Source organism: Protopterus annectens, chromosome 2.part1 (genome assembly GCF_019279795.1).
Source record: "Protopterus annectens isolate FY-2018-M chromosome 2.part1, PAN1.0, whole genome shotgun sequence".
Taxonomy (NCBI): domain Eukaryota; kingdom Metazoa; phylum Chordata; order Ceratodontiformes; family Protopteridae; genus Protopterus; species Protopterus annectens.
Window position 1 is genome coordinate 658,763,154 of NC_056729.1, and position 23,025 is coordinate 658,786,178.

General features: G+C 40.8%; 1 protein-coding gene across 1 annotated transcript in view; it reads left to right on the top strand.

The window, feature by feature from the left end:
• The window catches only part of EFR3B (EFR3 homolog B), a 2,101,782-nt gene that overhangs the window by 2,030,599 nt on the left and 48,158 nt on the right, over window positions 1-23,025 (top strand). Inside the window, exon 22 of the mRNA XM_044062396.1 lies at window positions 14,128-14,177. Within this exon, the coding sequence (XP_043918331.1) occupies window positions 14,128-14,177 (50 nt within the window). The remainder of the gene's footprint in view (window positions 1-14,127; window positions 14,178-23,025) is intronic.

Genomic DNA, 23,025 nt, shown 5'->3' on the forward strand with positions numbered 1-23,025 from the left:
TACAGCACTGGGATTCATTTAACATGCTGTGGCTAATATCATTGCTTCTTAAATTAAAGTGTTTAGTGATTTTTCCGGTAGTAACTGTAGAAAGGAGCTTGCATAAGCTATTGCATCAGCATTACCTTGGAAAATGCAGCAACCTTATGTCCTGAGGTCTAAATCCACATATAATGTTGCAATATTAAACCATAGTTTAAAAATGGGATCTTTTTATGTCCAGTTTTACTTCACTGGATATTTATTTATATTTCTTTGACAAATGCCATAGGGATAATCCTAACCCTCCACCCAAAATCAAATTTAGCAGTATGTGAGAGTAGGGGTTTTATGATTTTTATGTCAGATTGTCTTGTTTATAATCTTCCATTTTCATTTGACTTTTCATAGGTTCATAGGTTCATATATTGTTTCTGAACAATAAACCAGTTAAGCTTGTTGAAGCCTAGCCACTGCAGTCCCCCTGGTATGCTTAGCTAGTTACAATGGCTGTTCATAATGCATGAGGTGTTAAGCATGGGGCAAATTTCTAGGTTCTCATCCATTCATCTTAGTCTGATTTGATGATCTGTTCAGCCTGGCAGTTACTGCAGAAGACTGAAGCCCTGAGCTGTTAATGAGCTGCCTATTGTTCTAAGGTATAGGATCTGATTCCTTTTACTTTTGTTTGCCTCTTACTGGGGAACTCTGAGCAAGTCACTTAATCAGACAGTGTTTCCAGGTCACCCCAAAAATAGATAGTTGTGTCCAGGAGGGGATACCTGGTAGAAAACGATTGCAAGGGATGTTATTTGCTTTACAGGAAGCAACCTGACTATAAGTAGCTCAGAAAGCTGAAGGATTGTACATTGCTGAATGCATCGTGATCATGCATGTGCATGAATCAAACAAGTACACCTGCTTTCATCAGTCAACACTGGTTCACGATCATGCAAATTTGCTTGCTATGATGCCAGCAAAGGCACATGTGCTGCAATTCATAGGACTGATTATTTAAAAGTGTAATTTATATAAAAACTTTGTAAACTCACCAAACTGTTTTGAAATGTCATAAATGTCACCATTTTGTGCATCATCGGTTACTGCATTTCTGTTAAGATCATCAGAAAATTAAAGAAAAAGCAAAAAATATATTACAACTGACGCTAAAGGTGTCTGACATGAAGTGGGAGTCTGGAACAGACTCCTACATCATGTCAAACAGAGCACCTCATTGGCCCTTTTCAAATGCAGTCTGGACAATTGGATAGGTAATCATAAATTCACCCCGGGGGTTCTACCTGTGTCCCTCTTGGACAGGGGCAATAGGTGCTGATCATAGAGATAAGGGTAGAACATTAGCCTAGTAACTTCCTATGATCTTAAGATCCTAAAAGGGTGAGCATACTTGAAAGATTTCTTTATTCTAAGGATAGGGCAGGGAGGGCTTGTAGAGTACTGTAAGGATAGGGCAGGGATTGTTTGTAGAGTATTGACAAGAAGTAATTACATATCTACCATTACTAGCAAGGTGCACTTACTTAGCACTTTTAACATGAGCACCTTGTAAGTACTGCTAATTATATAACTACTATTACTAGCAAGGTCCACTTACTTAGCACTTTTAGCATCAGCACCTTGTAAGTACTGCTAATTATATAACTACTATTACTAGCAAGGTCCACTTACTTAGCACTTTTAGCATCAGCGCCTTGTAAGTACTGCTAATTATATAATTACTATTACTAGCAAGGTCCACTTACTTAGCACTTTTAGCATCAGCACCTTGTAAGTACTGCTAATTATATAACTACTATTACTAGCAAGGTCCACTTACTTAGCACTTTTAGCATCAGCACCTTGTAAGTACTGCTAATTATATAACTACTATTACTAGAAAGGTCCACTTACTTAGCACTTTTAGCATCAGCACCTTGTAAGTACCTTTTTAATATAAGATGCAGTTAGTATTTTCTCATGTTTGTCAGTATTTCTTGTACCTGGAACTAGCAGTCCACAGTACTATAATGCACAGACATTACTGAATGTAAAGAAACACAAAATGAAGCATTTTGAAGGCTACCCACTCAAAGCCCCACCACCATCATACCATCAGAACTGTAGCGAACTCATCCAGCACCCTGTGTAGATCCCACTCTGGTAACCTCTGAACTCAAAGCTGAGGAGCATAAACAAACAAAAAAAAACTCTTCTCTGCTGTTGTAAGTGTAACAAACCTAGAAAGCTACTTGCAAAAGCTGTAACAAGCAGCTTGCTACAGTTATTATATACTTATCTAAAACACTAAGCACTTTAGCAATAACTCTAAATGCAATATTGACAGGCTAGCTCCTGTGATGGTTAGAAAGAGCAAATCCATGGTACCTAGTGCAGTATGGGCTGAAGGAGGAGTTCTGCCCACGTGCTTAGCAGTATGGACCTAAGGAGAAGATGTGTTGATAGGATTTGGATTTTATTTACTGGGGGTACTATCTGAGTAAAAGAAAATGCTCTAAACCTGCACACTAAAGAGCAATGCAACACCTAATTCTAAATGGAGCCCCATCATGCAACTCTGCACAAGCAGGAGGCACATTACAGTGTAAGTGCAGCCTATAAGTTTTGACAGTAAAAATTATTTGTAGAAGACACTGGGTGTATAAGAACAAGATGAGAATAATTGGAGCAGGCTGATCAAGGACTATGTATTTGTACTGGTACCACTGCACCACTGAGCCATCCAAATTAAAGGTCCACACTTGCAATACAGCAAGAGGTTCTCCGATTCAATTCTCAGCTGAGGTGCTTTATGTGTGGAGTCTGCATGTCTTCCTTGCATTCCTGTGGGTTTGCTCCAGTTTCTTCCTACGTTACAAAGACATGCATCTGGAGTGTTTCTCCCCGGGCCTTCGCTGAAAGCTGGCTTAGTTCCAAGTTGGACTTTCCTGGTCAATAAATGTTAAATAAAAATAAAAAATATATAATCTAACTTAGTCTCCATAATCTCCAACACATACTGCCTATCATTTTCACTACAGTATCTCTTCTCTAACTCCTCACATTCTGCCACTCTAACTGATGTAAATATTGTACATAGTGGTTTCCGTTGACTACCTTTTTAAATAATTTGTAATATTCTATACTGGCCCATAGTATCTACTAATGTTGATCTTAAACTATTTTTTCCCCTGATGCCTAGCTTTATCAGAAAAAGAGGTAGAAATTTGAAAGATCTGTTTGAGGGGAGAAAAAATATGGGTTATGACATAAACAATCAGAGGCCTGGCACTTTAAAATGCGGTCAATGTAAACAATGTCAATATATGCTTGACCAAGACACCATCACAATTCCCTCAAGAAGGTTTAAGTACAAGTTTCATCAACATTTTAACTGTGCAACTAAAGGGGTGGTGTACCTGGGTATTTGTACTTTCTGTTCTGGGTTTTACGTTGGTAAAACCGAGAGACAGCTTAGGAGAAGGGTATACGAACACCAATATGATATCACTAAATGTAAGGACACCAATGCCTTTTACAAACACTCCCAGATATGTGAAGGCATGAACCTTAAATTTTTGGTGTTGGAGCAGGTGGTGCAAGACCCACGAGGGGGCAACTGGGAGGCCAAATTGGAGACTCGAGAACCGTTCTGGCAGTTGAAATTGGATGCCTGCACCCCTCCTGGAATGAATGAGGGCTTAAATATTAACAGCATTCTAAAAATGAGAAGAGCACGGTTATAATATGTGACTATTTAGTTTACTTTTGTATAGGTTCACTTGTTCTTCTTTCACCTTCTTGTTGTTCTTGTTGTTGTTGTTGTTATTAGGTAGTGTTGTGACATTAGTCAGAAAGCTCCCTATTTTTTACAATGTCACTGTAAAAAGTTTGATTTATTTATCATTTATCTATCTATTTTAGTTTTTGGAATAAGAAATGTGATTTAATTTTAATTCCAACTTGTAACAATAATTAATCATTTCAAATTTTAAATTTTTTTAATTTATGATGTACTTTTATGAATTTTGCACTGACAAGGCACTTTGCAGGGTATTATTACCATTATTGACTATATTAAGAAGTATTTCTTACACAAACATATATATTCAACTTGAGAAACTGTTTCTCTTTGTACTATGTTTTTAACACAACACTATCAAAGGTATTAACTTCTAATCGATGGGTGGAGTTGCCATTTAATTGTACTAGGTATTTAAAACTGATGTGTAATGGATAGCTCTGTTTGTTGCCTTGAGAAAGCCTAGTAACATACTAGGTGAAAGCGCTTGGCTTATGTGTTGCTGTTCTATTTAGAACAGACTACGTGTGCTGTTTTTGGAATTAAAAGAAATTTGATTTTATTGCCTGCTGTTGGATTATTTGGCCTTGGATCCTGTGTGCTGTGGACTGTTATATTCTTGTAATATTCTATATTAACTATATCTTTGTTGTTAGTGTGCTTTTTTATTCTATAAATATATTTTTATTTTTTCCATTTAATGTGTGTTCACATTCTGGGCTGAAATTGAAATTGGTCCAGTGGGATTAGTGCTCCACTCAGTTAACACACTGTATAAATAAAAAAATAAATAAGAGACAGTGGATAGAGTGCAGAGTATAGAATAAGGTACTGCATTGTGGACTCATGTTTGGTGAGTGCAGGCTGCCGCAGTGCAGCATAGGCACCTCCGGCTGTGCGCTAAGCATCATTCTGCACAATATGTAATAAGAGAACAAGACAATAAACCATTAAAGAGCAAGACTAAGACCCAATGGTATTTTCTCTCCAGAGATTGTAGGAATTTACTCTGTCTCTGAGTAAATCTGATTAGCATTGTAACCACTGCAAAATCATCCTGCACATGGTACATATGGTTCATAGGTTCATAGGTAGGTACTAGGCTATTGGCCCTAGAGCTTTCGCCACCCAAGAAAATTATTTTCCTGTGCCACTGTCGAGCAGAGCCACAGAAGTGATCCCCGGGGTGAATTTCCTATCTCCCATCCAATCATTAAGACTTTTCTTGAAGAGTGCTAATGAGGAGCTTTGTTTGATATAGATAGGTAGTTTGTTCCAGAGTATGGGAAGTCCCTGAGACAGAAATCTATCCCTCCAGCATGTTCTGTTTATTGTGGTGACAAGGTTTAGGTCCCTAGAGCATGTAGCTTGTAGGGATTGGGATTTCTTTAAGTGGAGCATGTTTAAAAGCTCTGGGTTTGACATAGCCTTGTGTGTTAGGCAGAGATCGCCTCTGAGTAGGCGATATGCAATGGAGTAAAGCTGCAGTTTTTTGAGATGGTCTGCATAGGGCATCTCTTTGAGGCTGGTAATCCTCTTTGTGAGGTATTTCTGTGGCCTTTCCAGTTGTTGTAGATGTCTTGTGAGGTACATACCAAAAGGGGCATTGTACTCTATAATGGGTCTAATGAGTGATAAGTAGAGGGGAACAATGACCTCTTTTTTCCTGGATGAGAAACCTTTTGTGATGAGGTGTGACACATAGAAGGATTTCATGACTACTGTGGCGATGTGATTATCAAAGGAGAGACTACTGTCCACCTGTGTCCCAAGGTCTCTTATCACACTTTCGGTGTTAAGTAGACTACCACCTATGTGGTAGTTCATGGGTACTGAGTTTTTATTTGGATTTCCTTCTTTTTAATCTATATTAAAAATATGCATAGCTTTAATAAGATGTGAGTAATGAAGCATACTGTATTAAAATGCTTGTCATTTGTTCACAGGTATGGCAGCAAATGAAACATAATGACAGGTGACAGCACACCACAGCAGGATGCTCTTCACAGCCAAATGAATGTTGATGACAAAGTTTCCTTAAAGGCCCATCCCATAGAAGGTTGATGAATCTAGAATGAGTAAGGCATATTCACAGTTAGGGTTTATATCAGTCCGTCGAAACGGCTGAATATCGAATACCAGATGTTCGAACTGTAAAGTTCGAACACTGGTAATCGCAAAGCCGCGGCCCACTGAATTCTTTCCCATGGAAAGAATTCGGTGGGCTGTTTCTGTGGCTTCATGAGTATCAGGACTGTGGTGGGAAGTTACGGGTCGGATTCAGGTAAGTGTGCGATTGTGTGGATGTTAGGGTTAGGGCACGGGTTAGGTGAGTTAGGGTTTGGGCGCGGGTGAGATGGATGTGCGATAGTGAAGGACTTTAGGGTTAGGGCAGGATAGGTGAGTTAGGGTTAGGGCACGGGTTAAGTGAGTGTGCAATAGTGACGGACCTTAGGGTTAGGGTTTGGGTTAAGGTATGTGTATAGGTAGTAGTGTATGTACAGTTTAGTGTAGGGTTAGATGTAGGAATTTGAGTGTATGTGTGTGGATTGATGTTGCTTTGGTGTGTTTGTGTTGCGTGTGTGTTTCTTGGAACAGCAATTTTTTTTCCCTGGGAAACAAATCGCTGTTTTAAGACTTCAATGTTTTTGTAATTCGTAACTTGAAGTTCGAACATATGGTGTTCAAACTTCAGACGTTTTGATGAACTAATATAGACCCCACAGTTAGTGTGCCATGACACTTGTCATTACAAAAAGTGGTTTCATCCCTACAAATGTCCAAATCTTTCCCAGATGTACATCTGGAACCTCTGGAGAAGGATAGAACAATGCTAAAGATTTGTATACCAACCATACATCCAGTTTGAAGGGGTATTGGATGAAGGTATTGATTACATCTAGCTCATGAAACACATATGGCACTGTTTGTACAATAACAAATAGGTTCATAGGTTCATAGGTACATACTAGGCTATTGGCCGTAGGGCCTATATAAGCCTAGCCAAAAAGGTACCCTGGCTTTCGCCACCCAAGAAAATTATTTTCCTGTGCCCCTGTCATGCAGAGCCACAGAAGTGATCCCCGGGATGAATTTCCTATTTCCAATCCAATCATCAAGATTTTTCTTGAAGAGTGCTAATGAGGAGCTCTGTTTGACATAGATAGGTAGTCTGTTCCAGAGTATGGGAAGTCTTTGGGAGAGGAATCTATTTCTCCAGCATGTTCTGTTAATTGGGGTGACAAGGTTTAGGTCCCTACAGCATGTAGTTCGGAGGGATTGGGATTTCTTTAAGTGGAGCATGTCCAACAGCTCTGGGTTTGACATAGCTTTGTATGTTAGGCAGAGATTGCCTCTGAGTAAGCAATATGCGATGGAGTAAAGTTGGAGTTTTTTGAGACAGTCTGCATAGGGTATCTGTTTGAGGCCAATATTCCTCTTTGTGAGGTATTTCTGTGGCCTCTCCAGTTGTTGTAGATGTCTTGTGAGGTATATACCAAAAGGGGCGCTGTACTCTATAATGGCTCTAATGAGTGATGAGTAGAGGGGAACAATGACCTCTTTTTTTCTGGATGAGAAACCTGTTGTGATGAGGTGTGCCACGTAGAAGGATTTCCTGACCACTGTGGCAATGTGATTATCAAAGGAGAGAGTACCGTCCACCTGTGTCCCAAGGTCTCTTATCACACTTTCGGTGTTAAGTAGACTACCACCTATGTGGTAGTTCATGACTACAGAGTTTTTATCAAAGGGGACAACAATGCACTTTTTGGCATTGAGTTTCAGGCCATGGCTTTGACACCAGGCATCTGTCTCAGTGAAGCCCTTTTGTAGGATGTCCACATCATTAGGAGTTTCGATTATGGCTCCCAGTTTGCATTCATCTGCAAACTTTGTTAGCCAAAGACCTTCTGTGTTAGCCTGTACTTCAGAGAAGTATATACCAAACAGGAGAGGATCCAGAACTGAACCCTGTGGTACTCCACTTGTCACTCGTCTGAAGTCAGATTTGGAGTCTGCTACTTTCACAGTGTGGGTTCTGTCCATGAGCCAGCTGGCAACCCATCTTGTGACAGAGATTTATACCTAGTTTAATGAGTTTATCTATAATTCCAGAGTGGGGATGGTATCGAAAGCCTTGGCGAGATCTAGATAGGCTGTGTGAACCACCTTACTCTCATCTATGGCTTTGGTGAATGCTTCAAAGAAGTCTATCAGGTTTAGGAGACATGATCTGCCTTTTACAAACCCAAACTGGGTGGGGTTCAGAGTTTGGAGATTACCAATGTCTTTGTTTATGAGTTCCATGATGATATGTTCCATTGTCTTGCAGACCAGACTCATCAGGCTAAGGGGGCGGTAGTTCCCGGGGTCTGTCATGGCTCCCCCTTTGTGGAGTGGCATAACTGTCATGGTGCACCATTCATTTGGCACAAAACCTGAGGTGAGGCTATGATTGAACATGGTACTTAGGTGGGGTGCCAGTTCATTCTGTAGTTCATATAGAACGCAGCCTGGGATATTGTCAGGTCCTATGGATGTTGTGTTCTTGGCTTTGGAGAGTGTGTTTTTTACCTGTCCAGCCGTGATTACAGAAACTTTGCATTCTTCCGGTATAGAGATGGGCCCTCTAGGGGGTGAGGGGGGGGTAAAGTTAGCACTGAACCTATCTGCCAGGATGTTGCCAATATCAGTTGGTTCTGTATATTTAGTGCCATTGTGCTGTAACTCAGAGCAGATCTGAGTGTTGCCATTGAGATTCTTGACATAGCTATAGAATGCTTTGTGGTTGTCGTTAGAGTTAGTGGCAATTTTGTTTTCGTAATTAGCTTTGGAGGATTTTATGAGGGATCTCAGCTTCTTACTGAGGCTGACCAGGGAGCTCCTCCAGTCATGGGATTTTACTCTTTTTTGCAACAGTTTCTTTCTTCTGTTGTAGACTTTGTTTATGGCAGAGGACCACCAGATTGGCTTACTCTTTTGGAGGATAGCATCTTGGTTCTGTTAGGGATAGCATGATCTATGCACTCTTGCAAGTGCTTATAAAGTGCATTTGTGTAGGATTCAGCAGTCGTACCTCTATTGTCCGTCTGCATGGTTCATAGGTTCTACAAGCCTAGCCTTTATTTTTGGCTTACGGCCACTTTTTTGTATATGGGGATGTATACACCCATTATTTTGTTGTGCCCTGTTGAGCAGCTGCTGCTTGTATGATCTGGGTAGACCATCTCCCATCCATCCCCATCAATGGTCAAGATTTCTCATTCACCAAGAGTGCTCTCGCCTCACATCATAGGCGGGATTTTATTTTACAGGAGTTTATTCTCAGCATGTGAATCTAATCCCCCCAGCACTATCCGTCCAGCATCATGTCGAGGTTTCCATCTCCCGCCTTTGTTCTTGTCTGATCGGGATTTTTGATTTTGAGGTTATTCATCAAATTGCCATCTGGTTTGACATGGCCTTGTATGTTAGGCAAAGGTCAAAGAAGAGTGTAAAATTAAATGGGAGAATAGAGTTCAGTTAGTCGGCAAAAAGGATGTTCATACACACACACACACTTTAACCACACCACACACACCCTGCCTGGATTCAAACCCCTACCTAACTATGTTATGACACTAGAGACGGACGCATGGGTGTCATGAAGTTTGCCACTTCTGTCTTAAGAAGTATTAAGTTGGCTTTGGAGCCGTTTTTTATGGTGGTTTCCCTAATTGGGGGTGGGGGTGGGATGTGGATGTCTATGGTGATTAGCTTGTGGTCAGATCTGACCAATGAGGAATTGACCTCTGGTGTGGAACACTGGTCACCCATGTTGGTAATGACCAGGTCTAGGATATTGCTGCCCCTGGTGGGAGTGTGAATAAGTTGATCCAAGGCATTGGAATTTATGAATTCCAGAAAAAGTTGAGCAAAAGAGTTGGTACAGGAGTAGTTTTCCCAGTTAATGGTGGGGTAGTTGAAATCGCCCATTATTAAGGTGTTGGGTTGTATCCTAATATTTTCCAATGTATCAAGAAATGAGGAGTGGGAATCCTGGGGCATGATGGGAGGTCTGCAGCAAGCTACAATTTGGATTGCAGTCTTGCCCAGAATTAGTTGCACTTGGATAATCCTGAATGCATTATGCTGTGCAACTAGCCTGGAGGTGTGGATATCCTTAATGAATATGGACACACCTCCACCTTTAGTGCTTCGGTCTGGGTTAGGTGGCCAAAAGGTGTGGTATGAATTATAACCTGTCACAAATGTGTCGGGACATTGTTCAAGCACAAGCTACTACCACTGAGAGTCAGGTAGAAATGGTTAGAATGTTGCAAAGAATACATGAGACAGTATACCATTGCATGGAAATAGTGGAGTCAAGAAATACTGCCATGATGATCCTCATATGGAGCATGGTTGCTCACACAGCAACAATGTCAGCCACTATCAGCAAACATATGAGGAGTTACCTGGCATACATGGCTGACACAGGTTAGTGTGACAGAGGTCAGATCCACATGCATGGAGACCATGTCAGCCATACAGGTAGGATGACCTAGGCAAGTCTACCATCGATAGATGCACATTCCTTCATAAGTTATCAAGGTGCACTTCACTGGACTTTCACATCACATAGAAAGACCTCATAGTCAAGATTTCAGTTTCACAGCCCTGGTCCATCACTTTCAAGGGCCTCTACAGTACTGAGTAGGTCATGCTAGCATATTGAGTAGGTCATGTCAGCATACTGAGTAGGTCATGTCAGCATATTGAGTAGGGCATGTCAGCATATTGAGTAGGTTATGTCAGCATATCGAGTAGGTCATGTTAGCATATCGAGTAGGTCATGTCAGCATATTGAGTAGGTCATGTCAGCATATCGAGTAGGTTATGTCAGCATATCAAGTAAATCATGTCAGCATATCGAGTAGGTCATGCCAGCATATCGAGTAGGTCATGCCAGCATATCGAGTAAATCATGTCAGCATATCGAGTAGGCCATGCCAGCATATCGAGTAGGTCATGCCAGTGTGGTAACTCAGTATCAAGTTCTCATTTCTTGGACACCCCCCCCCCCCAGCTATGTGATCATTAATCTGTCAAAACAAATAGTAAAAGAGTCACACAGAAATGCTAAAAAGCTAAAAACTAATAAAAAGACTTCAGAAAAGCCAGAATCTTCACTATGTAATACTTTAAACACATCAAGTTCCTTTATAGGCTGATATTTCTCAAAAAATGGCCAAGGTAACCGCTTATGCTGTACAGGTGAGCCCATAAATAGGGTGAAACATGTCATATCGACAGCTAGTGGAATTTGGCTTCAAACACCTGAATGGATCATTAAAGACATTAAAACATAAAAATTAACATGTCAGTTGGCATTCAGAAGCCTTTGAGTTGGAATACTTGAATGTCCTTAAGGGCTGATGTGCATATATCCATTATACCTACCTCAATGGAGATTTAAGGTATTACACAATGTTGACAGAATTCACAGTTTCATAGATTCTGAGTCTAACCTTCACCCTCCCCCCACCATAGATAGTGACAACTTTCAGAGTTCAAGAAAACACAACAGCGAGAATAACTTGAGAAAATAACAAGAAAAAATTGCATTTACATGTATGGAAAGAAAAAAGAAATGTTAAAAGAAAAAAAAATTGCAGTTATCTGATAGGAAGAGAAAAAGCAGTTGAGACAAAAAAAAGTACTTAACTTGTATGTAAAATTAAAAAAGGACGAACTCAAAGGTTGCTCATGAAAAATACAATCTGAAATAATGACATTCCCTTCAAATGAACAAAAGTATACAACCTCTATAGCATTTGTTATTCAACCTGCATCTGCAGGAAAGGTTACTGTGTTTTAATGTACTCTTCTACAAATATCAGCAAACCCTTTAACCATCCATTCCATTACTGGTATGTATGCCTAGTGCTTGTGTTTCTGTCCAGTACCCAGTGACCAGATGATGATGCCTGTGACCCTATCAACTATGCATTTCTATACAGTGTGTGGAAGAATGACTGATGCAGGGTGTGAGTCAACCATGCACTACACAGCATAACCTGCAAGAAACACTGCATGCCTCAAATGTTGTCTTTGTGAATCTGCATGTAGCATTTGGTAATGCCCATAGTTCTGGACTAGATGCTGTTGCTTCACTTATGCCACTAAATAATGTGCACGAGTATGTTTATACTTCTACTGCTGTCAGGTGGCAAAATTGCTGTCATCACTCTTACAAGGGTTAGTTGGCACCAGAGAGGGAGCTGCATGACTGCTGCATATTTTGGCTGATGCTGGTTCTGGTGCAGCTGACTGCAGAATCATATTGTATAGAATGCACCAAGCAGTAAACATTCTGTATGTAGCTGCAGGGTCATACTGATGAGGCTGCCCAAGACTCATCCATTCAGCAGAAGTAAACTTTAAGCATGGGGAACACTTGCTCAGTCACTATCTGTGTCTTGGACAGAGTGGTATAGTTACACTCTTTTACAGCTCCCTGTGGATTAAAGGTTAGTGTCATGTAATAAAACATGACCTGCATTACCTGAAAAACATAATGTAGAGAGGCATATGAATAGGGGGCGTTTAATTATTAAACCTTAATCAATCTATATAAAACTAGTTATGGGAATGATCAGTGATTTAGGGTACAATTACCAACAAGGTATCCATATGGTATCCTACCATGCAGGAAGTGGCAGTACATTAAAAGTGTGTGAGTCTTACAGGCACTGCCAGGATGCTAGGCTGATACAGTGGTGATACAGAATGGTTTGGCGGTACAGGTACATCTCCTAAAGATTACCACTACTGTAGAACAAACTCAACATCAACGTAAAGCAAAGATCATCCCTGACCCTATTCAAGTGCAACCTGTATCTATAAATGGGAATGAGGAAGGCAGACGCAGCACCTAAATGCTGTTTGCTACAATATGGCCCCATTAATACTCCATGGTATCACCCTAGAAATAATCACTATCTCTCCCAGAACTAATCACTATCATATGGGTGGTATATAAATACAGATCTGATAACTGGGAAAGGGTGTTTATATCTAATGGGAAAACCATCTAGGCTTAAAATGGCCCCAGGGGCAGTTAACCTAGCCACATGCAACACATACTACATGGCAGGTGATGGAATGGTAAGCCTTCCTGCTATGATAACTCTACATCCGTGGTCCAGGTGGGGCCATCATAGCAACATTGATCTACTCTATCACATCAAACACCTCAGAGAAGTGTGTCAGACCACAGAAGTCATGCAAGGTGGCGGTTCAGTCCTGTGGTGATATTGGGAAATAGATATGCTAATCCACATGGTTGAGGATAATATCCAGAATTTGCTTTGGTAGCTGAAGCCTAAGAGATATCCAGTGCCCCAGTTTGTCTTTGAAAGTTTCCTGTGTAAGTGAAGTGAGGGCTTTATATACCTTGCTATCCACAGGAATAGGATAGATATGCATTCCCCCATTTTCAACTTGCAGGCCATACATGTTCACCAATGCCCTGATAATGTCCCTGTCCATGTGAAAGCAGCCAAGAAACAGATTATTATCAAAATTGTAGTGCATTATCTGTTGCCTCTAACTCCTCCTCCTTGGGATGGAGTGCTATTCCATGTACTGGGTTCTGGTACCAAGAAATTTGCATTTCATAGCATGAAACAACAAAACCTCACAACCAGATCAAGCACTTTCACCAGCTGCAAATTGTCTAGAAATGGTGGTGATTGCCATTTTATAACCTGTGAGTGCAAGATTTGCTTGCATAGTAGTATGCAACTCTGAATCACAAAACCACACCATTGACATTATTATGTACATCTCATTTAAATGTTATTATGCACTAATTTGCAAAAGACTTTGCAACTTTTCTAGGTTTACACCTATGTGAAGGAAGGTTCTCTGAATTGCCCTAGGTTTCCATGCGTCTGCAACTTGCACAAGTGCACACTGCACACATGCATAACTGACCACCCTTTAATTCTCACCAAAAGGGGTCTACAATAAGTTGCAGTCTGTGTATAGCTTTGAAGTGTGATAGATATACTTTATGTAGGAAACAGTCATATTTTGCAAATGCTTTTATGATAATAAAATGATTTTGGTATCTAGTACATAGCTTACATATTTTTTTTGTTATTAATCCTCACTTATTAACCCTGTTGTAATAAATTCAGATCTGTGCATTTTCTGTCTTTAGTTTTGTAAAAAGAAAATGCTATAAAAAATGTGTGTCATACTTAGATCATTTTAGATCTATAAAAATGTTGCTGTACATGAGTTGCAAGGATAAAACTGTAAGTAAATGTGTTTGATCTATGCATATTTTTACACTTTAGGCTACAATGCTGCAAAGCAAGCTGAATCAGATCTTTGAAATCACAATCAGGTAAGTAGTTGTATCCTCTTGTTTCTACTTTTTCATAAACAGTCATGGTAACAGATGGTTGAGCGCCACATCTCCTGGATAACATTTACTCCTTACTGGTTTTCACTTTCTGCTTTAGAGTAAAGGCAGAATATATTCAAACAGGTATGGAAATGGCCAAAGGCACAGCGCTGGTTCTATAACTAGAGATCATTTTTATTTCTAGTAACAAAGTCTTCAAACTATTTATTCCTAGGTGTCAGTCTTGTACATATAAAGTTGAGGGGAATCCTTGCCAGTAACTCATCTTGCCACACTACCACCTCGCCAAGGGTATTAGCAGTCTGAGTCTCTGGCCTAGCAGTCTGAGTCTCCAGCCTAGCCTTTCACATACTGTGTCAGTAGTTGAAGCCCTGTTTTAATGCTACTGATTCCAGCTCTCACCCAGTCATATCCCTTACAACCTGTCCTTTTTGTCACCAATCAACTAATTACCAGAATATCACTCAGTAGAAACTATTGCTATCTACCTAGTGATCAAATTATATGCACACACATGCGTGCATGCACACTCACATGCACACACAAACACACAAAGCCCTCTGCTTAAGCACTGTTCAAATCACAGAAGTGAAAAGAGAACTGATATTATTTTTTTCACTTCTCCCTACATAGTGATGAATACATAGCAACCTCCATCCCAACCATTCAACCAATGGGATGATGGTATGTCCTTATGGAGCAGCATATGTTGCATGTTATTAACTGTTATAGATCCCACCCATCCTCTTACCAACATAAAAAAATTATGCTAAAAAAATATTGTAGTGCATGTCTATCTTTACTGTGATGACATGCACAGTGATTTTGTTCAAGGTTTCAAGAAATATTCTAAGACGCCCTACACTGCATGGTTGGTTCGGCATACTGTACTAATTAGCAGCGAAATGCTGCCCTTGTAGGCACATTTTACTGCCTAAGTAATCTACCAAGGCATCCTTATTTTGGTTGTCAGTGCCTTTTCATATAAATGCAGCTTTTATACTAAAATGTGGCTTTTGTTCTACTACGGGGTGAGTACAATATGTGTATGTGAGTTCAGCTTCTCACTTCAAGTCCCTGATGAATTGCCTAAGCTCTTTTTGTATCTGAGATGACTGCTAGTGCAGTTTTTGTTTGTGCACCAGCAGTGATTAACAGTGTATGAGCATTTTTCTTTTCTCCATTAAGCATGTAAACATGCAATTTGCATACATAAGTAATGCAGGTGTAGGGCACAAAGCTCCCAACCATAAAAGGGCTGCAGGGTTGTCTTGGCTCCCTGCAAAAACACACACTTTTATTAATCTTTTATTAACACTCTTTGACTAGAAGGACATTTGTTTTAATGAGGATTAGAGGAGCAGTGGTACTTGCAGGAACTGTAGAAACATGCTGAAATAAACATTAATCGGTCTGCGGTTAAAATGAAGGTTTGCAGAAATATGACAAAAACTTTTATAGGGATTGCAATACTAGCAAAAGTAAGCTGCAAGCAAATTAGACACGAACCAGATGGAAATTGAGACACATTTGCTTTCAATTCTGATAGATTCAATAATAGTCGAGTATTTCATCAAATAATATAAAATTTTATATATATATATATATATATATATATATATATATATGTGTGTGTGTGTGTGTGTGTGTGTGTGTGTGTGTGTGTGTGTGTGTGTGTGTGTGTGTGTGTGTGTGTGTGTGTGTGTGTGTGTGATAGGAAACAGTAAAGGTAGCCAATATTTACACAAAACATAGAAATGGGGATAATCTTTTGCAGTATGTAAGTCAATGCCATATCTTGGGATTTAATAGCTGCAATGTATTGTTTTATGATGACATTCTGAAACAGAGTAAACTCACAAGGGCAGAGCAAACAAAATGAGATGGAATATAAAAAAAGTATCTTATTTACGACTGCATTCTAATGACAGAAAAGGGGAAAAACAGAATAAGAGAAGACGGAAAAATATTTTATTTAGGATTGTAATCTAGGAGTCTATTTCAGGTAAGACTACACTCAAGCACTGTTATGTAGTCCTGGTCTTAGTCATGGATTTCTGGTTTTAGCCTCCAGCCCCTTACAGTGTGTCCCCAGAGGAGCATTCCTTACATGTCATGTTTTCTACATTTGGTAAAAATAAATAGTAAGATTACCTTACCTTCTTGTCAGATTCAGAAATCTTGGTCTTCTGATTCTTAAGCTATGTGTTTGTATGATATTTGGGTGATTTTTTATTTTATTTTGCTTTTGTTTACTGGGTTTGTCTGACTGGGTTTAGTTAAAAAACTCTTTTCAGTGGAGGCCTGGGGAAAAAGCTCCAGTATATTGCAAACATAGTTAAACAGACATTCAGTAATACATATGAACAGACATTAAGACATTTACATTAACAATAATGCATACATTTGCTAATAAGATTACATTTGTATGAAATAAAGGGCAATCTATTACAGTGTAAACAATACTTGCTCATTAGAAGATGTTGAAAAATTGATTCCTTCGGTGATGTCTTCTTCTTGGTCCTTCGTGATACGTCTTCCTCCTGATGGTACATAATAATGTCACAGGTTAGCACACAGGTTTTTGTACATCCTTGGCATATTTCATCACTTCCTTCATTTTTTTATGTGCCTTCCATGCCTCATACAGGGCTGGAACTCTAACAATAGGAAAAAAAGACAACATTCTTCATCCTCTTGAAAGGTTTATTGCCTGTTCAATCCTGAAGCAGACTAATTATGTTTCTAAACCTTAATAATCAGTATCACATATGAATTTTCTACCTAGTACAAGTGTGCTAACCAGAGAGAACATACAGAGAATTGTAGATTAGTCAATGATTTTTGTATAGGCTGTCATAGCAAAGAAATATAGTATTGAACACCATACATCAAAGCCATCTTGGCATATAACTTATTTGTTGAGTAGTGCAAATTTAAGTTGTACTTGAAGGAAAGAAGACCGAGAGTTATTTTCTAATGACATCATCTGGGGGGGGGGTGAGGGAATGGCTCTAAAACAAGGAAAGAAATAAGAAATAAGACTTGGTAGGCAAGACACTACCAAGAGTAACTTATTGTACATTTTGTATAGTTCATAGATTCATACCAGAGCCTTTATAAACCTAGCCATGCAGTCTAACCCAATTGTGTCCCTATGTATCATGTGTGTTTATTAGAATGGGGTATGTTAGTTATTTGTTTGTTAACTGGGTAAGAACACTGAACGTAAGTCTCCCTTTGCAAGGGTGACCTAAGAGGGTTGTCTGGTCAAGTGACTTACTTAGAATCAGACAGTAGACAAATAGTAGCAGAGGAAAGCAAACCATGGAGTACAGGAAGCAGTGAATTAATTGGTAGTCTTAATACACTGCACTAACTGTCAGACTTAAGGCTATGGGCAGGATTCACGAAGCCTCCGTGTAAGAGTTATAACTCATACACGGAGGCTGCAGTTAAACGGAGTGATGTCAGCATGCTCTACATATTCATGAGAGCATGCTGAATCACACCTAAGGCTAACACGGTCCATGTAAGACAGTAGGGGGCGTGTCCGTAGGCCGAGCCCTGTAAGCGGACACGCCCCCAGAAGAGTAAAAGTGCCCAAAGTAAACACCCACGACAGAGTCCATGGAAATGTGAATAAACACAACACATGCCCCCACAGACTATGAACATAAAATGTACAAATGAACATCTCATAATTTTTTTTAAATTGTAAAGATGTTTAACCGTGAGTGCTTCGTTATGCTGGCGTGCCCGTAGCGCAGCCACAGTTAGCAGTCAATGGCAAAGCATATAAGAACTAAATATGCAAAGTAAGCCAAGAAGTAATAGCGTAGCGGTAGAGATGTTGGCTGAAGAGCAGACATTCATGGTTCGAGCCCCCACAACACCAATTTTTATTTTTAGCAAAATAAGCACGAAACAAGTCCCTGACAAATATGTACACATAAAATCACATTTTATGTAAAATGTAATGAAATAGCCCATTTATATTGAAAAAATGTGAGGTAACAAAACAATAAAGAATGCCAGATGTGCCCATAGCTGAGCTACAGTTCAACAGGGTGAGTGCATCTGCCCGTAGGTGAGCAGTGGTTTAACTGGTGCAAAATGAGTGCCCGTAGCTGAGCAGTGGTTTAACATGCTGAATCTATGTGCCCCTAGCTGAGCTGAGTGTAATATGTGTGCTGATAGCCAAATGAGGCTTAAACCAGCGTACCCCATTTGCGCGGAGCTGCGCACCGCGCAAACAAGCTAACCGACGGGCAACGTTGAGCAAGCCGTATCAAAACTGCCTTTACACAGACACACCCCTCAGCTTGTCTAGACAGTCATAAAAAATAAAAAGTAGTGGCCAGGTTCGAACCCAGGATACTGTACACCATAGTCAAGGTACTGAACCACTAAGCCATGACAGCAGTACCTATAAATGCAATAATAGCAAATATATAGGAATGAATACAAACTGGAGCATGACAATGCAGGTTTAATGAAGTTGATACAATTCCAAAATGGCCAATCACAGATATGTGCGGGAAAAACGGACTATATAAGCCCCATAGGCGGGAATAGACAGCATAAACGATTGTAGAACTGACTTGCAGCCAGAATGACAGGAGTAGGTGAGGGTAGTTGCTTTTGAGCACAGAGGTGGGGCATTGAGGAGTCCAGGTACATGGTCTGGCTCCTAGTCCACAATCATGAGGCCCAACTCATGCAGGGCCAGGTCCTGTGGGGAGCATATAGGGCTGAGGTGTGGGACCAGTTGGCTCATGATCTCACCAGTGCCACAGGGATTCCAAGGACTGGTGAGCAGGTCCATCACCACCATGCGGACATGAAGAGATGCAAGCAGGACCAATTGAACCTTTGGATCCAGGAGGCCCGGCAAATGCCCAACGCCCCACTACTGAGTAAGTTACATTTAATTATGTATGTAAGAAATTAAACTAGCTGATATTATGGAGATGTGTATTCCAATATTACTTCATTTATATTACAGCTGCAGGTGTCCGTTCTGCGAACCGCAGAGCCTATGGCGATAGGCTAGTGCGGTTGCGCCACCAGGCAGGTCAGTAATCCACTACCAGTAACTGTAAAGAAATATAAAAGTATGACAGTTAGCAAAAGAGTGCAGTGTAGTCACTAAGTAATAAAATGTGCAAGTAACAGTGTGAAAGTGTTTGCAAGTATTGCTTGATTACAAAAGTGTGTTGCAGTCTGTAATCCAAACAGAAAAATGAAAATATCTGACATAAATTCTGAAATAAAGATGCCCCACCTGTAAGAAAATAGTACACAACCTGCAGCAGGCTGAAAAGTACAGCTGCAGAAGATGATGAAATCATATGTGTGAAATATATCCCTGTTGAAATACTGAAACATGACAGAAGTGAGACTGCTGGAAAAGATTGTAATAACTACAGGTAAAACATGTCAGTAAAGCCTAGAAGTAAGTACCATCCTGAATAGTAAAATGAGTGAGAGAGTGTGAGAAAGTGTCATGAATCCAGCAATACAGTAGTAATAACCCCTGAATAAAGTATACTGCAGTCAAGACAGAATGAAATGCATGTGAGAATCAAAACCAAACAGCGAAATCTGTTCAAAGTGTTGCTGCATCTGGAATGTGTATCCCAAAATCTGGATATGTTGCTCTCAGTCTGCAATATGCAGATAGTATGATTGTCTGATATACCAAACATCCACACTTGTCTATAGCTATATAAAGCAAATGTAGCAGGATGATGTAGCTGAACAAAGCTAGATATGAATGTGTATGAAGAACAATAAAATGTATATTGATGTTGCAGTAACAGTCCTATCACCAAGTTGAAGTAGTTATATTGGAAACTGTAGTTAGAACAGTAATGTGTATATATGTGCAGCTATTATAAATGTACAGCATATGTATTGGTATTCGAAGGTGTTAATATTATTTTCTTCACCCCACCCTATAACCACATATAACCCATTCCACGTGAAAATGGTATGTGCAATCACAATTAACACCCCTGGACATTTGTCCTGTTGGGTCATATATATTTGCATGTCCGTTGATGCATCTGCCCTGTTCATACATCCAAACCTGATGGCCTGTTGCCATCAATCAACCCTGCATGTTGTTGGACTGTGTATTGCTGTTCAAATTATGCATGTGTTATGCTCGCTGTTCAATGGTGTGAATATCTGGGTGTTTGGTTAATGGGAATACTAATGCATGCTGTTACAACTAATTTTGAATAGTATTATATGTCACTAACCCAAACTGTCATGACATAATGCAAAACATAGGACGACAGGGAAGGCGGGTTCCAGCGGACCCACCTCTCCCACCTCAGCTGGCGAGTGCACCTGACACTAGTGCCCAGTCTGGACCCTCCTCCGGTGGCCCTGTGCCACCTGCGAGTGGAAGCGCTGCAGGGGATGGGGCTCATTCCCCCCTCTGCAAGTGTGGCCGGAGGAGAACCACCACTCACCCTCCGTAGCGTCCGGACTGTGGTGCGTAGGAAGATCCGGGACTCTGTTCTCGAGCCCCTACACCAGCTTGAGGCACAGGTGGCACAACTTACGGACATGCCTGTTGCCCGGCCTACACAGCCCCCAGCACAGCCCCGTCCTGGGCAGTGAAGGAACAGTGGCAACTACCTATGGGTGGGGATATCAGTTCCACTGTTGCCATCTGTGGGCTCATGGGCTCTGGATATCCAAACCTCCGTCCCTGTCAATTGTGTAACCCCCCCACACGTGTCATACACCGCCCCTGTATGCGTCTTGTTTGTTTACCTACCCAACCTACCTCCCCAGCTATACTGACTTCCTTCACCTGACATACCACTCTCACCTGAAAAAAAAAAGGGCACTCTGTACCCACAAAAAAATTATGCCCCATACATAGCTGCCCATTCCGCACACATGTCTGCTGGACATGGAAACTATCAATTACAATTGGCTGTACAACAAGTATTATTGTTGTCCTGACACCTCTCTCAGGGGTGGAAGGTTTCAAATGTCACACCAAATTACATACATATGCACAGCTGTTGATGATGAAGAAATGGGCAGCTATGGCCTTACCTACATCCCTCCTGCAAATCCCAAGCCTGTTTCCCTACTGTCTTACCCTCTTTGTGACCCCTTTTTCACCACTTTCCTGTCTCCCCATTTTCATTTCTTTCAAAGAAAATAGCGCGGGTGTGCGCCAGAGTAAGCACTGTTAAGCGGTTGTAAGCGGGTGTGCGCAGAGCTAAGCGCCAGTGCGCATGCATGAGCTCCACGCAAACCAGCGCTAATCCGGTTACAGCTGCTTAAAAGTGCCTTAGTCACTCTGATTGACAGGTCCTGTACTCAGTTCAAAAGCAAAATAAAATCCCACTGTCAGTCCTGAACCCAGGACCTAGGAAACAGTAGTCTGTATGACCTACCACTAAGCCATGACTCTTATACAAGAACATTGTGCTAAAATAAATATAACATGTAATAGTAGGGATGAATGTAAAGGGAATATAGGATGTGTAGTACACAAAGCATGTCATTTAGAATTACTGTCAAAACTACTGGATTCCCATAATAGTAGTGTGTGAACAGAAACAGCCATGCTAGTTGGTAGCTTGTAGGTAATAATGTCAGTTAATGTACATATATAAATGTATGTATATTTACATATATATATATAAATATATATCTATATATAGTTGTAGGTGTCATTGTGCATACACATTTACTACAGGGAACAGGAGAGAGGAATGGAGAAATGTGAATCTACAACACAGCCTGAATCATGAGAGAGATACTAACCTTTACACTCGCAGAACAGTGTCCACAGCATACCAGCATGGTCCCCGCCCTTACAATCTGAAAGGGCAATGCCTATCTCACATACCCTTTTATAGCACTGTCCTGAAATCACAGTGAGAACTGCAATCAGTACACAACTGGCTGCATGCAATTAGCAAATGCTGGCTTACAATTGGTGCAGAGGCCATCACATGGACCTATGCAGATACCTACAAAAGCATCCTGTACGAACACTCCACACATGCAATACATTCATTGCACTGTCTGGAAGCAGACAGAGGGAGAGAGACAGACAGAGACAGAGAGAGAAAAAAAAAACACACGCTACACACTGTGACTCTAAGCTGTCAGCAGTGACAGTAGCAGCAGGAAGCAGAAGCAGTGGTAACGCAGCCAGCTGCGACAAACACAGGTAATGCAAAGTAGCAGGTTAATAGTCTGCATACTGTGAACCCTCCAAATGTGTCATAGGTCTGTATCTATAGGTATGTCCATGTGATATGTTGTGTGTACGTAGTTCCACCAAAAGGGGATGACTATACATTACATGTCAATCAGTGTTAGGCCATGATCCTGGCAGCAGTTGTCTGTGCATTGCCCTCAGCAATGGCTGTAGTGACTGTTTTGAAAGGTCAGCCAGGTTCAAAAGGCAGGATCAGCCCATCACAAAGGCAAACTGGCTGGGAACAAGTGTCTGCAGGTACCCGATATCACTGCATATGCATCCCATACTGAATAATTCCATAGCTTAGCAGACCAGGCCGGTTATGCATATGATGTGGTAGTTCCCAGGGTCAGTAGAGGTGCCTCCTTAGTGGTGTGGGGCCACTGTTGCTGTATGCCAGTGTCCAGGTACATATCCTGTAGTACGGCCAAGATTAATTATCAGTCTTATATGCGGTTGTATGTCCTCTTGGAGTGCATGTAGCACACATCCAGGGATACCATCAGGTCACAGTGATGCTGTGTGTTCTGCTTTGCTGAGAGCGGCCCTCACCTGGACATGTGAGATGATAGGGAGGTT